The 21688-nt window shown below is 39.7% G+C and overlaps 1 protein-coding gene and 1 long non-coding RNA gene across 4 annotated transcripts in view; one reads left to right on the top strand and one right to left on the bottom strand.

Annotated features, from left to right (window-relative positions):
* WDR27 (WD repeat domain 27) overlaps positions 1 to 21688 on the bottom strand; it is a 449814-nt gene that overhangs the window by 355866 nt on the left and 72260 nt on the right. For all 3 annotated transcript variants that reach the window (XR_012689733.1, XM_075203518.1, XM_075203516.1), the window contains exon 14: positions 6846 to 6924. Coding sequence is in view for 2 of the 3 variants with exons in the window: in XM_075203518.1 (XP_075059619.1) it covers positions 6846 to 6924 (79 nt within the window). In the remaining variant the exon portion in view is untranslated. The remainder of the gene's footprint in view (positions 1 to 6845; positions 6925 to 21688) is intronic.
* LOC142144527 (uncharacterized) lies at positions 9435 to 9950 on the top strand. The gene is made up of 3 exons (XR_012689734.1): positions 9435 to 9533; positions 9603 to 9695; positions 9798 to 9950. It is a non-coding gene; the product is annotated as an uncharacterized LOC142144527 (long non-coding RNA).

Below are 21688 nucleotides of genomic sequence, written 5' to 3'. Positions count from 1 at the left end.
TGTACAATTTGCATAGTAAAGTGTGATGTTTTATGAAACATTATATATTTTTCTTCCATATGTAGTTTATTATATGTGTGTCATTATGTGCTTTTAAAGCTGTTTCACAATTCTAATCCCAGTTGTGAACTGTAAAACGTGAAAAAAAAATTGTAGCCACATAATTGAAGAAACATGTAGCAAAACATATGTCTAGACCCTTGCTGCTCATTACAAAGGTGGTAAGGACTGGTATGTGAATTAGTCAATGCAGTATAACTGAAACTATGTGTGGCTCAAACATACATTCTTGAGCAGAGACACGAGACAATTCCTGTGACGGATTCTAAATATAGTTTTACAATATACTGACTGGAGACTGCAAACTAGAAAAAAAGGCATTGTTGGGTGCTGTATTGTTTCAGTGATCTATATATATATATATATATATATATATATATATATATATATATATATATATATATATATATATATTTGATGATTCTTTAAATTAAAAAACCATATTTATTGTGTTGCTTTTAGTAAAACTGCACATTGGTTTGTTAAAAAAATTAAATGATAATATTGATGATACTTAAATAGAGAAGTGATTACGTACTTTAATTAAACAACATTCTAAACAAGAGAATTTGTAGTAACAATATTTGCTCCGACATTTGCCTTCTTCACCACATGGATGTGTAGTACAATCAATCATATGTGAAGTTAATGCTTCTCAAACCAGTTCTCAGGAACACAATAATACTGTAGGACACTAACTGTATCTAAATAATACACCAGCATCCATTTTTGGATATATTGAAACTCTGTCTTTATAGGTTACCGCAAAAGCATCAATCATTCTGTTCTGTTACTGTGATGTTAGAAGTATAGGGAAATTATAGTGGTGAAAGGAAAAAAAAGTAATTATACCTTTCATACAAATTCTTCAAAATTAAAAAAATGGATGAAATCAAATTTTTATTTGGTTTAATTGTATATAAGCTGCAGAGATGACACTGATTACATAACATTATGTTCAAATGTTATACAATTGTCATGTATGCATGGTCCTTTGGTTTATTATGTTATCTTTGCATTTTCTTCTGTAAAACCCAATAAAATTGTCTATTCAAAAGAAAAACATTATGTTCAAATTATCATATAAATACTGAGAAGGGAACAAAATCTTATAATGGTATAAATAGCGATTGGGAATTATGTAAATGCAACAGATTCCCCATTCTACATCTGCTTAGAGCAGTGGATCCCAAACTTTTTCAGCTCAAGGCACCCTTAGAGTTTCCATCATTTTTTCAAGGCACCCCTAAGCCAAAATAATTACCACGTTGTCCCCTGTCTTGCTTACCACTATACCTGGCCGAGGCACCCCTGGGAGCCTAGGCGCACAGTTTGGGAACCACTGGCTTAGAGAACAGTTGGTAAAGATGCAATAAACAACAATGTTATTGGAAAGGCAGCTTAATCTATGAAGATGCTACTAAGTTACAAAAATGTAAGACAATTCAATGATGAACCAATTGAATTTATTCAAAGAGAAGTGCCTCAAATTGTACTATATTAAACTCTTAAAAACGTTTAATAACCCAAACGATTAAACACAATGGTTGTCCCGAATTTTGCTGAACACACAATGGGTTTGACAAAGAGATCAAGCACCTATAAACTAATTTATATACAAATAAATTTATACTTAATGTTAACTAAATCTTCATGCTCGTTACTTCACTTTAGTTTTATCTATAAACACCCATATATAGATGGACAGAGCACAATAGATTGATTAATCAGTCTGCCATAAGTGATTAACAATCAGTGCCGGACTGGGACATGAAGGGCCCACCGGGGGATACAATGGTTGGGGTCCAGCAGAGGGGGTGTGGCCAGCCACTAGAGAGGCGTAACCAAACTACTAGAGGGGGTGTGGCAAGCCCACGAAGGACAGCTAGCACCTTAGTTTAGTATATAAATAATGCAGTGTGTATATATAGAGTACATAGTTTTGGCCTGCCCCTTAGATTGGGCAGAAAAAAAGTCACCAAAAATCGGGATTGTCCCACTAGAAGCAAAACAGTTGGCAGACTGTCCTACCTGTTCTTGTCACTTTCATCACCTGTGGCTGCTGGTTTCCTTAGTTGTGGCTTGTCTGGATCCTGGAATGTTGGGGGTCCTATTTGGAAAAAAAATGGGCACATTCAAAAATGCCAACCAACCCCGGCGTTCAATCAAATCAAAAGCACCCATGATTAATAGTTAGGCCTTCCTCTAGCCCAAACATTAAAATAATAGTATTCCCATTTAATAAATAGATCTATATCTCTCCAACCAAACCCAACATTAAAATGTAATAGTAATCCCATTTAATAAATAAACCTATTTCCCTTCCTCCAAACAGCCCCAGCAACAAACTAATAGTATTTACATTTAATAATTATACCTGGTTTCCGCAACTATTGCTTGCCATTTAATAATTCATATTCACATTTAATAAATAGACCTCATTCTCCCCAATCCCACCCCCACATTCAATTAAAAGCACCCAAAACACCCCATGTTAAATTAATAGCTCCCACTATAAAATTAAACTGCCCCACCATCACCCCACAAACAAATTAATTAGCCACCACCTACCATACACACACACTCTATTGCCACAAGACCCATGTACCATCACACACACTATATTGCCACAAGCCCCACGTGCCATCACACACATTACATTGCCACAAGCCCCTGTGTCATCACACAACATTACTGTGTCCCTTCATCATCACCACGCTATGCCCCCTTATGATCACATGGCACCCTCCATGCTGCATTATCCCCTTTCACCTGGTCCCCCTTCACCACACTGTGCAATGCTGCCCCCCCTTCATCACTCTGTGTCATTCTGCTCCCCCTCCTTCATTAGTCTGTGCCTTTCTGCTCCCCCCTTCTCCATCACTCTGTGCCCTTCTGCCCCCCCTTGTTCATCACTATGTGTCTTTCTGCCCCCCTCTTTATCACTATGCCATGCTGCATTCCTCCCCTCTTCATCACTCTGTGCCTTGCTGTCCCCCCCTTCTTTATCAATCTGTCCCTTTCTGCTTTACTCCCCTTGCCTCCGTTCCTTTACTTACCTTCCTATTGGCTTCTTTCACCTCTTTTCTTCTCTTCTTGTCTTCTGACTTCTTTCTTCTTTCTCGTGTGCTGGCTCCTCTCTGCGCCGTTCCTCACTGAATGTCGGGCGTGACATAGTTACGTCATGTCCGATATTCAATGTGAACGGAACAGGGAGGAGGAAGGAGGGGCGCTGGGGCCGCGATGAGTCAAGTATTTTCTTTTTTTTAAAAAAAGTACCTGCTCCCCCCACCAACGAAGGGGGCGGAATAGTCACATATCGGGGCCTACCGGTGAATACCCGGGTTCCTCGGGAGGCCAGTCCGACCCGTTAACAATCAACCCAGAATGTTCTGAAAATATTACATATGTCTGTTGATATTGGCTTGTGAGTTATTTGCACAGCTTTACTCAGAAATTGATCAATTTTTTTTAGAATTTTTATAAAATGACATGTTGAATACTTTTGTGTCAAAAGATGGCATACACCCAAGGGTCCTTATGGAGTTAAACTCGGAAACAGCTAGACCGCTATTCTTCATTTTCAGAGATTCAATCTCATCAGACTCAGTACCAAGGGATTGGTGAATAGCAGATGTGGTGCCGTTGTTTAAAAAGGGGACGAGATCACAACCAGAGAATTATAGACCTGTAAGCCTGACATCAATAGTGGGGAAACTACTGGAAGGTATTTTAAGGGACAGTATTCAGGATTACTTGGTACGCAATAAAATTATTAGTGGGAATCAACATGGATTTGTGAGGGATAGGTCATGTCAAACTAATCTAATTAGTTTCTACGAGGAAGTTAGTGGGAACTTAGACCAGGGCAGGACAGTAGATGTGGTCTACTTAGATTTTGCAAAGGCCTTTGATACAGTGCCACACAAGAGGTTGGTTTACAAAATAAGGGAACTGGGTCTAGGAATCAACATTTGTACTTGGATCGAAAAGTGGTTAGAGAATAGGGAACAGAGAGTTGTGATAAATGGAACATTTTCTAATTGGTGAAAAGTCTTAAGTGGAGTACCTCAAGGTTCCGTGCTGGGACCACTCCTTTTTAATATATTTATTAATGACCTTGGTGATGGTTTAGAGAGTAAAGTTTCTATTTTTGAAGATGACACTAAACTCTGTAAGGTAATAAAATCAGAGCAAGATGTAGCTTCTCTACAGAGGGACTTAAAAAAACTGGAGGATTGGGCGGCCAAATGGAATATAAGGTTTAACACAGATAAATGTAAGGTTATGCATTCAGGGATCAAAAACAAGAACGCAATCTATAAATTAAATGGAATTAATTTAGGAGAATCTATAATGGAAAAGGATTTGGGAGTGCTCATAGACAGTCGACTTAGCAATAGTGCTCAATGTCAAGCAGCAGCTGCAAGGGCAAACAAAGTATTGGCATGCATAAAAAGGGGCATAGATGCAAGGGAAGACAGTGTAATTTTGCCACTGTATAAATCGTTGGTAAGACCTCATCTTGAATATGCAGTACAGTTCTGGGCACCACTCTATAAAAAAGATAATTTGGAACTAGAAAGGATTCAGAGAAGGGCAACAAAATTGATAAAGGGTATGGAGTCATTAAGTTATGAGGAAAGGTTAGCCAGTTTAGGCATGTTTACTTTAGAAAAATAGCGTCTAAGGGGAGATATGATTACTATGTACAAATACATTAGGGGTCAATACAGAGAGCTTTCATGGGAACTTTTTACCCCAAGGACCATACACAGGACACGTGGTAATTCCCTAAGGTTAGAGGAGAGGAAATTTCACAATCAGCAAAGGAAGGGGTTCTTTACAGTAAGGGCAGTCAAGATATGGAATTCATTGCCAGGGAAGGTTGTGATGGCAGATTCAATAGATATGTTTAAGAAAGGGTTAGACAAATTTTTAGCGGAAAGGTGTATCCAGGGATACGACCGTTAATTTAAAATGAAGGATAGTAGTGGATATAGGGTAAAAATAGGACTGCAATATTGAGTCTGGGGGGATTTTCACAATTGAAACAGATTGGCGGTTGCTTACTCTGGATTATTTTCAAATATAAGTGCAGGATCGCAGGAGATCCAAAATAGGTTGAACTTGATGGACTGGTGTCTTTTTTCAACCTCATCAACTATGTTACTATGTTACTATGTAAAAAAGACAAAAGTATTATAGGAGTGATGGAATTCTTGGCTAACAAAAAGAAATGTTTATATTTGCTAGCTTTCAGAGCACAGAGGCACCTTCATCAGGCAAGTTTACAAATGAATGACTGAGAAAAGGGCACAACATTTAAAAGATGTTACATCAAGCAATTTGTACAGGGAGAAGGAGGTGGATTACATTATAAAGATAAGCTTAAGTAATAAAACGGAGGTTTTCGTTACGGCTGGAAGAGTGAAAGTCCTAAGAGTTCAGAGATTAGGGGGTAAATGTATCAAGCTGAGAGTTTTCCGGCGGGTTTGAAAAGGGGAGATGTTGCCTATAGCAACCAATCAGATTCTAGCTGTCATTTTGTAGAATGTAGTATACAAATGATAGCTAGAATCTGATTGATTTTTCAAACCCGCCGGAAAACTCTCAGCTTGATACATTTTCCCCCCTGGAGTCAATTTGCTGTGGGTGTGAAGTGTGTTTGGGTTCAGAATTTAAGAAATCTCCTCGTTAGAAGTGCCCTCTCATCACCATCAGAGACTGGCACCTTCCCTTGCAAAAACAAAAAATGCAAAACCTGTCATGTCCTACCAACAAACACAGTCCACATATTCAACACACAATGGGACTATAAAATCACTGACACATTGTCATGTACATCATACGATGTGGTGTACACGATACAGTGTACAAGGTGCCCTGAGGGAATATACATTGGGGAGACCAAGCACAAACTGCAATCCAGGATGAATCTACACAGAAACACAATAAAGAAGACTCTGGACACCCCCGTTAGTAAACACTTCTCTGGACCAGGTCACAGTATGACAGATTTAAAAGTCTTAATACTGAAAGTTTTTTAAAAAATGACAGAGAGGAAAGTCTGGGAATTCAAGCTGATAAGAACATTCCATTCATTGACTCAAGGACTCAACCTACCACCTGGATTTATGACCCACTACATGGACACACTTCACACCCTAAAGCAAAGTAACTCTGAACTCTTAGGACTTTCACTCTTCCATCCATAACGAAAACCTGAGTTTTATTACTTTAGCGTATCTTTATGATGTATCCCCCCCCTCCTGTACAAATAGCTTGATGCAACATATCTTAAATGTTGTGCCCTTTTCGCAGTCATTCATTTTTAAACATGCCAGATGAAGGGGCCTTTGTGCTCTGAAAGCTAGCAAATATAAACATTTATTTTGCTTAGCCAATAAAGGTATAACTCCTATAATACTTTTTTTTTTTTGACACGAAAGTATTCAACATCACATAGTTTTTGCTGGCTGACACGGTACTGCAATAAAAAAAAAAAAATTTTTATTTTGCTACACATTCTATAAAATGACAGATACTTCAAACCATTGGGCAGCACAGTGGTTAGCATTGCTGCCCCACATCACTGGGGTCACAGGTTTGATTCCTACCATTGCTATCTTTTTGGAGTTTGTTTGCTCTCCCTGTGTTTGTATGGATTTCCTTCGGGTACTTAGCTGCCCTACACAAAATTTACATAAAACACTGTACTTGTAAACACAATATAATATACAGTAAGTTCAAGTTTAAATCAACTTTAGCCTGGGTTTACTCACCTTGGTGCTGTAGTGTAACCAGATGACTTGATTTTATTTTTGAAAACAAGTGGTTGGTCCTTTATTCTCATCTGTAACACTGCATGGAAGAAAAAACATATCAATCAAATAAATAATTTTTACGATAACTATATTCACTTGAGAAGTGACTTATGCCTATATAAATGCAGTTCTAAATTTGATTTAATGTCTGATAATTTTAGATATTAGGATTTAACAGATATATCATGCTGAGCAATACCAGATTCTATTTAAAGTTGCCCTATAAAATACGTGTACACTGCACAATATATCCGATACATATGTGGAATACAAAAATAAAAACCTGCCTGAACGCCACTATACTCTTACTTATTCTGTTGGATTGAACTGGTCTACAGTTCTAAGCAGTGTCGGACTGGGGCATGAAGGGCCCACCGGGGGACTGCAACGCTAGGGGCCCACCAGAGGGGGTGTGGCCAGCCCTCAAAGAGGCGAGACCAGACACTAGAGGGGGAGTGGTCAGTCCACGAAGGACAGCTAGCACCATAGTGTAGTATATAAAGAATGCAGTGTCTATATAAAGAGTACACAGTCTTGACCTGCCCCTTAGATTGGGCAGAACAGTCACCAAAAATTGGGATTGTCCCACTAAACCAGGCTTGCTAACCTGTGGCACTCCAGGTGTTGTGAAACTACAAGCCTCAGCATGCTTTGCCAATATATAGCAGCTTATTGCTGGAAGGGTATGCTGGGACTTGTAGTTTCACAACACCTGGAGTGCCACAGGTTAGCCAAGCCTGCACTAGAATCCTAACAATTGATAGACTGTCCTACCTGTTCTTGTCACATTTACCACCTGTGGCTGCTGGTTTCTTTAATTGCGGCTTGTCTGGATTCTGGAATATTGAGGATCCTATTTGGAAAAAATAATGGGTACATTTAGAAAACTCCAACCATCCCCGCTATTAAATCAACAGCACCCACATTTAATAAATAGGCCTCTCTCCAGCCCCAACATTAAAGTAATAGTACTCACATTTGATAAATAAACCTTTTACCCTCCTTCCAAACAGCCCCAGCAATAAATTAATAGCATTTACATTTAATACATCCATTTCCCACAACCATTCCTAGTATTAAATAATTAATATTCACATTTAATAGATAGCCCTCCACCTGACACTCAGCCCCACATTCAATTATAGACCCAAACCACCCCAGCATTAAATTAAAGGTCCCATCACCCCCCTCCCTATATTGTTCTCTGTACAGCCCCCCTCCCTATAGTTTACCATAGGCAGCCCCCCCCCCCCACTATAGTTTAGTATAGATAGGCAGCCCCCCTATGCCACATAGTAGTGCCCCCAAAACAATATTATGGCGTACAGTACTACCTGAAATTCACATATGCCACGTAATAGTGTCCCCAATTCATATTATGCCCACAATAGTGCCCCCCAATTCACATATGCCATGAAATAGTGCTCTCCATACACACACACACACACACATTTGTACATTTATTCTAATGCAATCTACATTATATTGAATTACGGCTTGTATATTTTCATCATTTAAGGCTCTATATAAATACAGACGGTGAGAAAAGGAACAGCCACTTTAATAGAGCAACCTGCATGCAAGCACATGCACACATCTGACTCTTTGTATAATCAAAATATCTGTATGTCATCATAATGTGTATCACTGTAAACCTACACCATGGTCATACACAATGCTAAAGGACAACGAAAATTAAAGGCAAATTGTTTTATTAAAATATCAAATGATCAATAGCTCTACCTGTCAATTTCATCAATAATATCAGCTCAGCACAAATATAAAACCACAAATAAAAGGAATTTTCTCTTTCAAAGTATGAGCCCTTTATAAGAATATGCTGCTTTCTCCAGGATCCAACCATCTAATTGGTTTAAAGCAAACCAGGGCAGTATTGTATACAGTATGTGAAATGGTGCCCTGAGTAAATAATGCATACCTCCTACTGTTCCCATTTCAGCGGGACAATCCCACATCGCAGACCCAAAAGAGGCAGATTTTGCACACGAAAATGGCCGATGTTTCGTCCCAAAATAGGTATTATTATCAGAGGTGCTAATTCTGTCCCTGTTTCATATGTTTAAATGTAGGGAGGTATGAATAATGTTACATTAGATAAATGATTAACAGTCCTATTGATTAATCTGCGGTTATAAGGCACATGTATACCAAAACTGGCTGGCGAGGTGGTGAGTTAAGTCTAACCACTATTTATGCAATAAGTGGCGGTAGAAGAACAGAGCTTATTGCATAAATAGTGGTTAGACTTAACTCACCACCTCGCCAGCCAGTTTTGGTATACATGTGCATGTGTGTCACGGCTTCAACTTTCATATTCACTAAATGAAAGTAAAAATAGTATTTTTATTCTAGAAATAGTAACACTATATATATATATATATATATATATATATATATATATATATATATACTCTGCAGTCAGCCTCTGCTCTCCCTGCAGCTAGAGCACAGATGTATATAAAAAAAATCTACTTACCCATGTCTTCATTGCTGCAGCCTCTCTGCTCCTTAGTCCTTCAGCGGCGGCGGGATCATCACAGTCAGCTGACAGGAGGAGGGGGGCGGGTCACATGATCGCAGCTGCGATCACATGGGAAAGATGACTTGTCACCGGTGCTGGGAAAGGTGAGTACGCGGGGGACAGCGGGGCCTGGTATCCTGCTGAGAACTGTGATTGACTCTGGCTTCCTGCAGGCATCGGACGGGACACGGTGAAGGCGCTGAAGGGGAGCAGATGTGGTTGCTGTCAGCCGGACATTGGAAGACCTGGAGAGCCTGGTCCGGGAGGTAATCTGACTGTGACACTGCCCTCTAGTGGCCGAAACATTCTTTCTGTCTGATCTGTAACCTCTTTGTGTACAATAAAACAGCTGATGTGTTCATCTGCAGCAGCAGCGACGCCGGGGAGGGCAGCAGGGACACCGAAGAGGACACCGACCCCCAGGTGAGTTTAATGGGCTCCGCCCACTTTCAGAAGGGGGTGTGGCCGTAGGGCAGCGGGGCCTACCGGTGATTTTTCCGGTATCCCGGTGGGCCAGTCCGACGCTGGTTCTAAGCGCACATACAAAATTGCTCCTTCTTTGTGTGATTCCAGCGCCTGTTACTGTATATTCATCTATTCATAAGATTTTATTTTGAAAATCAAAAGAAAGTCTTTTATCTACTATATAAATGCCTAGTGGCATGTGTGTAAAAAAAAAAAAACAAGCTGCAGCGCCACCTGCTGGGCAGAGTTATACACTGACCTATATATTTCTTGAAGGAGAAGTGACAGTTGGGAGTGGTTGGTGGTTGCAGGGGGTGACAGTGGGGAGTTTATAACACCTTAAGTAGCTTCATGAAGGATGTGGCGATGAAGATGAAGGATGAAGTGATGGAGAAAAATGATGAGGTGGTGACATGTGGACAAAACCACGTTAAAAAAGGGCGCTTGCATCGGGAAGTAACGCTCTTCCCCTGAGGAGGCCTGGGCTAGGCCCAAATGCATGACAAGAACCTTTTTAACACCTTAAGTAGCTTGATTTGACTAGAATGCATGAGTATCATGCACGGGTTAACTTGTTATATACACAAACCTGTCAGCCACAATAAAAGCACAAGTGACGTGGATAACATTGATTATCTCGTTACAACAGCACCGGTCAAGGTGTGGGATATATTAGTCAGCAAGTGAATAGTCAGTTTGTGAAGTTGGTGTGTATATGTAATATATGTGAAGTAATTTCCGACATGTTTTGCCTTAGAAAAGGCTTCAAAAAAATTACGTAAATTACTTTACATACATTACATCTGTCTCCTCACTTGTCCATCGTTCATACTGGACTTAAAACACTGCTTTCCATTTAAGTCCCGTGTCCATACACGGTTGCTACCTTGGCCATGGCATTTCAATAGACGGACCCAGCGCTTATGTCATAGGATACGGAAAGGAAAGTAGGAGGACTAAAAACACCCAGATGAAACACCTCGGAAGGCGCTTTTTTGGAAATAGCTAAATGCAAATACCATAGATCAGTCTGGGAAAACGGTAAGCATTCAATCATAGGGGGACATTCAATTAGCCGCAATGTTCTCAGGAATATCCCGGTGTGCGTTTTTACCTCTATGGGGTGCGAGCAAAAATCAGCGGACATTTCACTAAAAAAATATGTTTTTTTGTCCCGCGCATATTGTTTCTAATTGAATCTCCCCAATAGAGTAACACTTTTATAACGCACTAATACATGTTGATTACTTCATTGATCTGGATTATTCTGCATCAAATATGTACTGTTGTTGTTTATAGCCTTAAAAGAACTACTAAAGAAACTTTCACAAGTTGCCTTATACATGACATGGACTAACCTCCTTTCAATACCATTTTATTGTTATAAATATAGGCTGTTATTGGAATTTTTCCACTATATATGTCATATACCTTATTGAAACAATATCATGAAAATTAACTGTATACACTAAATACGATAATTTTACACATTACAGATGAGCCACAGCAGCATTACAAAACATATTAAAATTTTGGTGCACTTAAGACTTTTCTCTAATTTTTCAATATATCTTTGTGGGGGAGAGTTACCCCACTGTGTCAGAGCAGCACCATTTTTGTTACCTCTTTCTCCAAAACCAGAGCAGTGTATTTCTATGTATTTCAGAGCTAAAGGAAAAAAGACCGCACTAGGTGGTCCGTTACACTTCCCTCTGATAGATGCTCAAATAAGGCTAGGATAGTGAATGACTATCCATATATGGGAAGGGTGCACCCGATTATAAATATTAGTGACCACAGATAAAGAACAAAAGAGAAAAAAGTAATGATCTTATGGGGCACTCGAATGGACCAAAAAGTATCTGAAAATTACTGTTAAATAAATCTTTATTGAATCAACTTATCATAAAATTTCTAATCGCGAAATATTAAAGGGTGTATATAGAATGCAATTGAGAAAAGAATAAACTGGAAAAATAGACAATATTAATTGTCAAGCCGTGTCACTGCTCACTATAATATTTGATACCATATATTTGGCCATAAATGTATGTCACAAATAATCAATATTATTTTTTATTATTGGAATCCTCATACATTAAGGATGTAACATCTTATTGTATAATCTATTATGGTAATTCCTTCATGAATAGATTCCAAATAATACTTATGAGCTGAGAGGATGGTAAATGCTGATTGCTTATAATATACAAGCAGCATATGACTCATACAATTCCACTCTTGTTAACAGATGTGTGATAAATCAAGGTAATCATATGTAGGTGTGAAAACCTTTATACAACAGTGGTGTATTGTCCTCAAATAACCCCATTCATCGGGATAGATTTAACCAATAATGAGTATTCAGTACAGTAATTTAGCGGGAACACTGTTAGCTTGTTTACATATATACAAGCAGCATGAGAATCAATAGACAGACACAAGATTAGTCCGTCCAGCTAATCTGCATATGTTGATTCCCAGGTGAATTCTGGGTGAAATACAATAGCACTGTTCTGATCTATTAAAACCCCAAATAGAAGAGCGTGACTAAATCTAGGTCACTAGTTAATCAACTATACTGAGTACTCGATTCTAATGTGTACATTTCTTATGTTCTAATAACTCCCATGGGTATATCTATCGCTAACTTAACCCTCCATACTCATTTGCATATGTTCAGTCCCCCTATTGTGAGCATGATAACTTTCAATGGACTCGGCAAATTATGAGCTCTCACTAGTTTCTCTGCATAATAGGTGGAAAGCTGTGAGGTTCTAACGGAGGTAATGTAATAGACTGAGGTTTAAGGTCTAAAAACTAGCTAAATGAATAGGAAGCTCATATTATTTAAAGAATTGAATTATAGGAACACGGGCAGTGAACGCGGCGTCCGCCGACGCGCGTTTCGCTAGTAGCTTTTTCAAGGCAAGCCGAGTGTTAGGCTTGATTGGCTATTTAAAGGAGAGGTCCCTCCCCTTATTCTGACGTCATTCCTGGCAACGCTATGGCAACACTATGGTAACCATAGTTGCCAGTTAAACCCGGATATAGTAGTATATTTGTATGGTGAAAATATCAGTGTGGACTGATCGCATTAAAGGGATTAAGCCCGCTTGGACAGAATCATTGTTTACTTAGCAAAGAGGATTATAAATAACACTAGGAGTGTATAAAAGAAGTAAATTACTGATCTAAAAAAACGGACAGATTGAATCTATAATGGAGCTAAGGTAAGTATACAATTGTTTACTACAGATGAAGGGATGAAACTAATACATCCATGATACATTACCCGGTGAATTTACTGAAAAATTATTGGTATAAGTGTTAGGTGGTTTAATGTGACTAAAATTAATTGAATCTGGAAAAACCAGATCCAAAAGTGTAAGATAGAAGATAATACCACACTTAAATAGGTATTAATATTGTGAGAAGATGGAATATACTCACTATCCTGTGTGAAAATATTTCTATGTATTTATCAACAAATACCACCTACCTAAACATTGCAGCAGACCAAGTACACCCTTTCATGGTAATGGTATTCCCTAATGACATTGGCCTCTTTCAGCAGGCTAATGCACACTGCCACACTGCAAAAATTGTTCAGGACTGGTTTGAGGAACATGACAAAGAGTTTAAGTTGTTGAAATAGCCTCCATATTCTCCAGATCTTAATCCAATCGAGCATCTGAGGGATGTGCTGTAAAAACAGGTCAGAGACATAGAGGCCCTAGCTCACAACTTACAGGACTTAAAGGAACTGCTGCTAAAGTATTGATGCCAGATACCACAGGATACCTTCAGAGGTCTTGTGGAGCCTATGCATCAACGACTCAGAGCTGTTTTGGTGACACTAGGGGGCATACACAATACTAGGCTGGTGGTTTTAATGCTGATTGGTATATATGTATGCACATACAGTTTCTGATAATACAAAACACTTATTTGTAGATTAACTATAATACAGAAATGATCATATTAATTCTACAAAACAGTCTGTTCCAAACCCTTCATCTTTAAATGATTTTGTAAAAGAGCTGAATGCAGAAAGCGCAAAACAACTGTCAGATCACTGTGACTAGTATTATTTGCATGTTGGTTTTTATAGTAAGTAGCAAGAGACATCCATATGTTTTCTGCTACAGCTTTTGGAGGGTCATTGCACTGTTAGATTGTTATTTAAGGTCGCGAATGCCTGTTTTGCTGTAATTCATTAAATTTTACAGGTAGTAAATACATGCATGTCTACAATATGTTTTGTATACAATATTGATTAATAGTAACTTTTCGTAGTTGACAACACTTGAGAACACAATTTCCATGGTTATTTAGCACACAATAAGGATCATTTTCAAAGAGTAAAAAATATGAACCACGCTGCCTTTTTATTTCTGCAAATGCACGTATTTGTTGTACGCGCACATTTGAACATTCACACTTCTCAATCCATACAGCTGCCCTTGATAATGTGACAACCACGAGGTGAAGATGGTGACATCTACCAGCAGCTGGCGCTACCGAGTACTGAGGCGTGGAGTCTAACATGCCTCTGGTTTTCACCAGGGATCCCCGCAAGGCAGTATGGACTCCGCTGCAAGAGGTGTGCGGATTGCGGCCCTCAGTATCAGTTAACTGGAGAGGTGACCAGTGAGGCAGCAGTGATGGTGCAGCAGAATACAGGATGGAGCCTGGATGCAGCAATGCACACACAAAGGATAGTCAGCAGAACCAGGTCAAAACCAGAGAGACAGTCTACAGCCAAAATCAGAGGCAGAAGAATGGTCAGGAAGCCGAGTCAGAACCAGGGTATCACTCTGAGCCAGAATCAGGAGCCAAAGGAGAAGTCAGGAACAAACCGGGGTCAGAATCCAAATGAGCATACAGGAAACAGGAACAAACGCTATAGCAAGGCAAAGAACCAAATACTCTGGCACCTTAATGGCGTCAGAGTGATCTTTAAATAGAGGGAATTGATTGGTGCTGCGGTTTTCGTTGGAAAGAAGGCAACCAACCACTAAGCAGTGAAAGAGTGTGTCTTGTCGCTATGCAACAGAATGCGGTACTCCGCGCATGCGCACAGATCTGGATTGGAGAAAGTCTTGGCGCTATGAGACGGGATGCGATGCTCTGCACATGTGTGCGGATCAGGAACGGAGACTGTCCCGTCGCTATGCAACGGGATGCGGGCATCGCAAAGGGGCAGGTGACCATCTAGAAGCAGAAGCCTGACAGCTAACAGGGCCTACTTTTATGAATCCACCAGAAAATGTCACATTTCCGTCTCTCCCCCCTCCGCTCTATACTCAATGCAGCTGCAAGACTCATCTTCCTCTCACGCCGCTCCTCCTCTGCCTCCCCTCTCTGCCTTGCCTTACACTGGCTCCACTTCCCCTACGGAATCCTTTTCAAACTCCTCACCACCACTTACAAGGCTCTCTCCAACTCTACTGCCCCTTATATCTCTAACCTCCTCTCCATTCACACTCCTGCCCGCTCCCTGCGCTCGGCCAACGACCGCCGCCTCTCCTCCACTGTTATCACCTCTTCCCACTCCAGAATCCAAGACTTTTCCCGTGCAGCCCCCCTTCTCTGGAACGACCTCCCTCATTCCATCCGTCTCTCTCCTACTCTGTGCTCCTTCAAACGTGCACTCAAAACTCACCTCTTCCTCAAAGCCTACCAACCAACTACTTAACCCCCATCTCCTCACTTTAGCTCGTCCTCCCTTTTCTCCTCTTGCCTCAACTGGCTCCTCTTGTGCCTGGTCTGTTTACCCTCCCTTAGGATGTAAGCCCCTCCCCTCCTGTCTCCATACCTGTTCTTCCGCTCCATCTTTACTGCATATGACTGGCCGGAGTTTCTGAAGTATTGGTACTTTTTGTTCATTGTTCTGTATGGTTTCACCCTGTATAGTCTACTGTTAGTACTGTGTGCGGCACTGCGGATACCTTGTGGCGCCTAACAAATAAATGATAATAATAATAATAATATTAATAACACTTCAATGCAGAAATCACAGATAAGGAGCCAGGAATATGGTGAAACACACAATGTTTATTGCTGGAAAGTACAAACCGTTTTGTGTAGGCATGGCTGCAAAGAGGAATTCAGGGCCCCGGTACAACAATTTCATGGGGCCCCCCTTATAGTTGAGCATAGTAAAAAACCTGCATTGTTGTGCACTCCTGACTTTCAGGACATCTAGCACTATAGTGTAGTATATAAAGAATGCAGTGTGTATATAAAGTTAACAATCTTGGCCTGCCCCTTACATTGGGCAAAACAGTCACCAAAAATTGGGATTGTCCCACAGGAATCACAACATTTCACACACTGTTCTGTTCTTTCCTACCTGTTCTTGTCACTTTCACCACCTAAATATACCTATTTCCTGCAACCATCACTGCCATTAAATAATTCATAGTCACATAGAATAAAGAGACCTCATTCTCCCCAAACTCACCCCCACATTCAATAGTCCCCAAACCACCTCATCTAAAATTAAGTCCCACAAACAAAGTAGCACCCATTAATTAGCCACCACCTACCTCACACATACTACATTGCCACAAAGCCCCTGTGCCATCACACACACACCACACTGCTCCCTCCATGCTGCTTTTCCCCACTTCACCTGGCCCCTCTTTTTTAATCACACCGTGCCATTGCTGGCCCCCCCTTTTCAATCACACTGTGCCTTTCTCTCCCCCCCTTTAATCACACTGTGCCCCCACCCCTTTTTCAATCACACTGTGCCTTTCTCCCCCCCTTTTCAATCACACTGTGCCTTTCCCCCCCCTTTTTAATTACACTGTGCCTTTCTCCCCCCCTTTTCAATTACACTGTGCCTTTCTCTCCCCCCCCTTTTCAATCACACTGTGCCCTTCTCCCCCTTTTTAATCACACTGTGCCTTTCCCCACTTTTCAATCACACTGTGCCTTTCTCCCCACCCCCTTTTCAATCACACTGTGCACTCTTCAATCACACTGTGCCTTTCTCCCTTCCCTTTTTCAATCACACTGTTTCTCTGTTTTCCTCCCCCTGCGTTTCTTTACTCACCTTTGTATTAGCTTCTTTCATCTCTTTTCTTTTCTTCTGTTTTCTTGCTTCTGTCTTCCTGCTGGGCCCTCTGTGCGCCGCTCCTAACTGAATGTCGAGTGTGACTTGATGACGTCACGCCCGACATTCAGTGTGAACGAAGCAGGGAGGAGGAAAGAGGGATGCCGATGCCGCGATCACATGAGTATGGGTTTTTTGAGGGTTTTTTTAAACTACCCTGCTCCCTCCACCAAAGGTAGTTTTTAAAAATTAAAAAAAAAAAAAAGTGGGCAATAAGGGCCCGGGTCAGGCCCCCAGGCATGCCCGGGCCCCGGTAATTAGTACCCTCCCCTCTCGGCGGCCCTGGGTATAGGAATAAGGATTGCAGGCAGATGGAGAAAGCAAATAACAGGAACACGGCTGATGCAGGTAAGCAGATAATATGAAGAGATCCCAAAGAACAAGTGAACCAAGAGCACAGCAGCGAGCAACAGGCAACAGCACAACAACAGGGAACAGCACAATAGCAGCAACTCTGGTGAACAGAGGTACTGCCAGATAACATAATAAAACAAGTCCAAGGTCCTGGAGGCAGGAGCTACCAATAAGCAGCATGCGATGCAGAGGGCTGCAGGCAGATCCTGAGAGAAAACCAGCTTCTACGCTAGTTCCACCTACTCTAATAACTTAAAGTTTTACATTTCTCTCCAAAAATACTGTTATGTTTAGCTTAATTTATGTCTTAAATTAACCATGTGAGTCAGGGGATCTGGATTGTGTTTATTACATGTGTCATTAACATATATTTAAATATTTTCATTGTATTAAAGTTAAAGTGCACATTAAAATATTAAGGTAGCAATATTAATTTATGCAAGGGGTCACTACTTCTGATTTTAATACTACAGGGGTCATTATTATTTATTTAATTATAAACAGGGACACTACTCTTTATTTATGCATGGGGACACTACTCTATTTATTCCTTTCAAAGTTCTTTGTATTGCTGATGCATTTCAAGAGATCAACAGTGTCTTGTCATATAGCTCTTGGCAATATGCTGTTGATCTCCATTGAAGAAATTGCTTTGATGGCAAAGAAATGCATCAGAAATACAAAGAACTTTATGTCAATCTATCTGACTGCACAGATTTCACTATCGAGCCTGCAGTATGCAGTGTCTGATCATTTCTGCAGTTATTTGAGACGGGTGATTGAGCCACTAATAGGATACAAGCGACATCAGTTACAAGTGTTTCCGTATTGTGAACCACACTAGCGGACAGACTGCAATACACTCTCCGTTTGGATCTCCTAATTGAAGGTGGATTCCTAGCACAGAGCTGCTGGCAAAGTCTCTGCATGTGGAGTTAATAATTACATCGGGTGTTTATGAAATCCATTTGTTATACAGTGGGATCATCCCACAGCGTCTTATCATAGCGTGACTATATGTTGTTCACTTCATATCGAGAACTGTAAGTTCGTTTCATACTCTCTCATACAATTTGATCTTAAACCCAGTATATAGACTATTGACACAATGATGCTGCAGACATTATATTTCTAATTCCACCCATTACGTGCAGTGACTTTTTAATTTAGCTGTTTATTCATTTATAACAGCTGATCTACCATTTGGAAAATAAATAAGCTGATTTAACAACACTATGTACTAAGACGTGATTTTTTTGTTTTATATCTAATCATTTTTTATTGAATTTCAGCATTGTTTACATTTTTAATTACTTTGTACCGATTATTACTATTGTGTGCAACAAATAAATTGTTACATTTGTATTGATCTTTTCAGCATCGTGATTTTTCTTGATCAGATCCAGCGCTGTCTCTTTTGTTATATGTATTGTTTGCTCTGAGTAGTAGGGTCATACAACCCTAGACAGCTGTGTTTCAGATCAAGAATTGGGATATTATTATTATTTACATATAGTCATAAGTTTTATTAGAACACTAATTCTTGGGTCAATTACTATTTATTATTTTAGCCAATCAGATACAGTGCACCAATTGTATACATTTTTGGTTATTTACAAGTTACTTCTATGATTACCTATTGTAATGTTGGGGGAGTCGGTATTATTAACATTGTAATGAAGGTGGACATCCCCTTTAACAAAACAAGACACCAACATTTTAAATGTAAATTAAAGGTTTATCACTAGGATGAAGCCTAACTAAAAAAGAAATGAGTTAGTGACTCCAATGGAAAAAATTACCTTGTAAAATTATCTTTATGGTTAAGTCAAATGACGTTTTTATGTCAGTCAGACATATTTCTATTATTTTATTACATAGTGACACAACTACTCAGAATTTATGTCTGAGTCTGTTTTGTCAATTATACACTAATAGGCTGTACTCTTGAAGCATTCCAGTTCAACATTCAAGTATCTAATTCAACAATTTCATTTAAATTACAGAGAAAGCATAATTTACACTAAGGATTGTCTCTAAAGACAATTATAACACAGGTTTCCTAAAGATATTTCATTCATATAAAACATATATAGAGCATATGTTTCCAAATACACTTATACTGTAAGTAGAAACAATAGACAATCATCTGCTCCTTTATATACTCCACTGCTCTATGGAGATCAGTGAGTGGTACAGTGGCTGTCTGTAAGTCATACTAAAGTAGCTATATGCCCCTTACCATCTAAAATATAATTATGCTTGGCATCTGAGAAGGTTGGGCATCTAAAATTGAAACTAAGTATGTCTCGGCTGTCATGCATGAGCGCTTAAAGAGAAACTTTGATTCATTTTAAAAATGAATCAGAGGGGTTTTCTGATTAATGGCATTAGCCACTGATGCCACCCAAATGTTTGTGTGTGTGCTCTGTTCAGATTTATGTCTGGTGCTCAGTTGACAGCTTAATATAAAAGGGGATCACAGCCACTACCTAGCCCAGTTGTGGAATTAGGAGCAAATCTGTGACAAGCTGATACAGAATTAAAAAATACTTGAAATTTGCAAGTTGTTTTTAAAACTCACAACTTATAAACTGGTCATCATGATATTTCCTTCATAATACATCTACTGAAAAGATATATTTGTATTTGTCCTATACTGAAAATTGCACAGTGTGTTAAATTGTACTGCACCATCTGTATCTGCAGTTACGCTCCTGATTGGAAGTCATAGTAGATTGGAGAACATCTCAAGACTGAAACAGCCTTGGTTGCTATATTACAAATAGGTTTGAAAGGATTGGGAAGACTGCAGTGGCAGTAACTTAATAGGGAAGTTACTGGTACATGACAAGATGAAGATGCTGTGACATCTGCAATTTTAAAGTAGGTATCAATTATAGAAGATAATAGCACACCAACAAGTAATTATGCAGCAACAATTTTTTACAGATAAAGTACAAAATACATATACATAATTTTTCATAGATATACCCCACTGTATATACAATGTTAAACATTCACGTAGATAAATGCATATACATCAATATCAAGCTACATACCACAACCCATAGGCATGCAGCGGTGGCAGTGCCACATGCGACTCATTGCAGTTTAAAATGTGGCCCCAGGCTGGGAACTGGTCGCAGACTGACGTGGCAGGAACCGAGTCGGTTGCTCCCAAACTGACTGAAAACTGAGCAGTCGACTTCTATGTTATGTGACCTTTTTTGCATAATGCAGTAAGATCACAGTGTAACAGCTCATCCATTCAGGAGAGGAGGAGGCAGACAGAGTGTAGTCTGCTCTACCTTCTTCCTCTACATGGGCTTCAGATATAAAGGTAAGTGGGGAGAAGTGAGAGGTCTGTAAAAGGCATCTGGTGAAATCTGATGGACATGTGGGGACATCTGGTGGCATGTGGAGAGGTTGAAGGGCATATAGGGAGATATAATGCCATGTATAGTGGTCTGATGGGCATATAATGGGCATGTGGGGAGGTCTAATGGGCATGTAGGGAAATCTGATGACATGTGGAGAGGTCTGATGGCATGTAATGAGCATGTGGAGAGGTCTGATGGGTATGTGGGGAAGTCTAATGGTGGTGTAAGAGGCATATCATGAAGTCTAAGGGGCATGTTGGCAATTTATGCCATTTTTGTATTTCCACTTCAACAGTTCCCTACATGGTGACTGTGGGTGCGGTAGCAGCATGACTATTAATAGTCTTTTGAACCCTCCTCCACCAGAAAGAGCAGTGAGGTAAGAGCTATGCTTATTTGATGATTATTATGACCAATATTTACGATATTTTGCAGATTCCAGTATACCTTCTTGGTCATTGTTTCTTTGCCTTCCTTATGGATTGTTCTCCCTGCTTCTTCTGTGCTCTCGGACTCCACATCCTGCTGCAAAACAACTGCTACGGATATCTCTCTACTTTACACTCTACCTGCGTCTGCAGTAGTCACTGTGTAGTTTCAGCTATATTGGGTCCGTACCATTTACCTGTATTTTCTGAGCAATAAACAACTTTATGCTTCATCACATCCCGGTCTACATTGCTGTGATTTACTTTGAAGCATGATAGTTTTTTAATGTATGGGCAATCGCTTGTTTTTATATATTTTGCTAATAAATATATTCATTTTTGAAGAAACAGTTTGAGTACATTAAGAATTATATGATGTATAATATATAATCTAAAGCGTAATATACTATTTTTGGCTCCGCTTTTAAGTTGCAGCTCTATTTGGAATCTATCCTTGAAATTTGGAAAACCTATCCAGGAATATTTCGTTATTTACATCATCC

The sequence above is a fragment of the Mixophyes fleayi genome, chromosome 3, assembly GCF_038048845.1.
Source record: "Mixophyes fleayi isolate aMixFle1 chromosome 3, aMixFle1.hap1, whole genome shotgun sequence".
Lineage (NCBI taxonomy): Eukaryota > Metazoa > Chordata > Amphibia > Anura > Limnodynastidae > Mixophyes > Mixophyes fleayi.
This window is presented reverse-complemented; position numbering and strand designations above follow the sequence as displayed.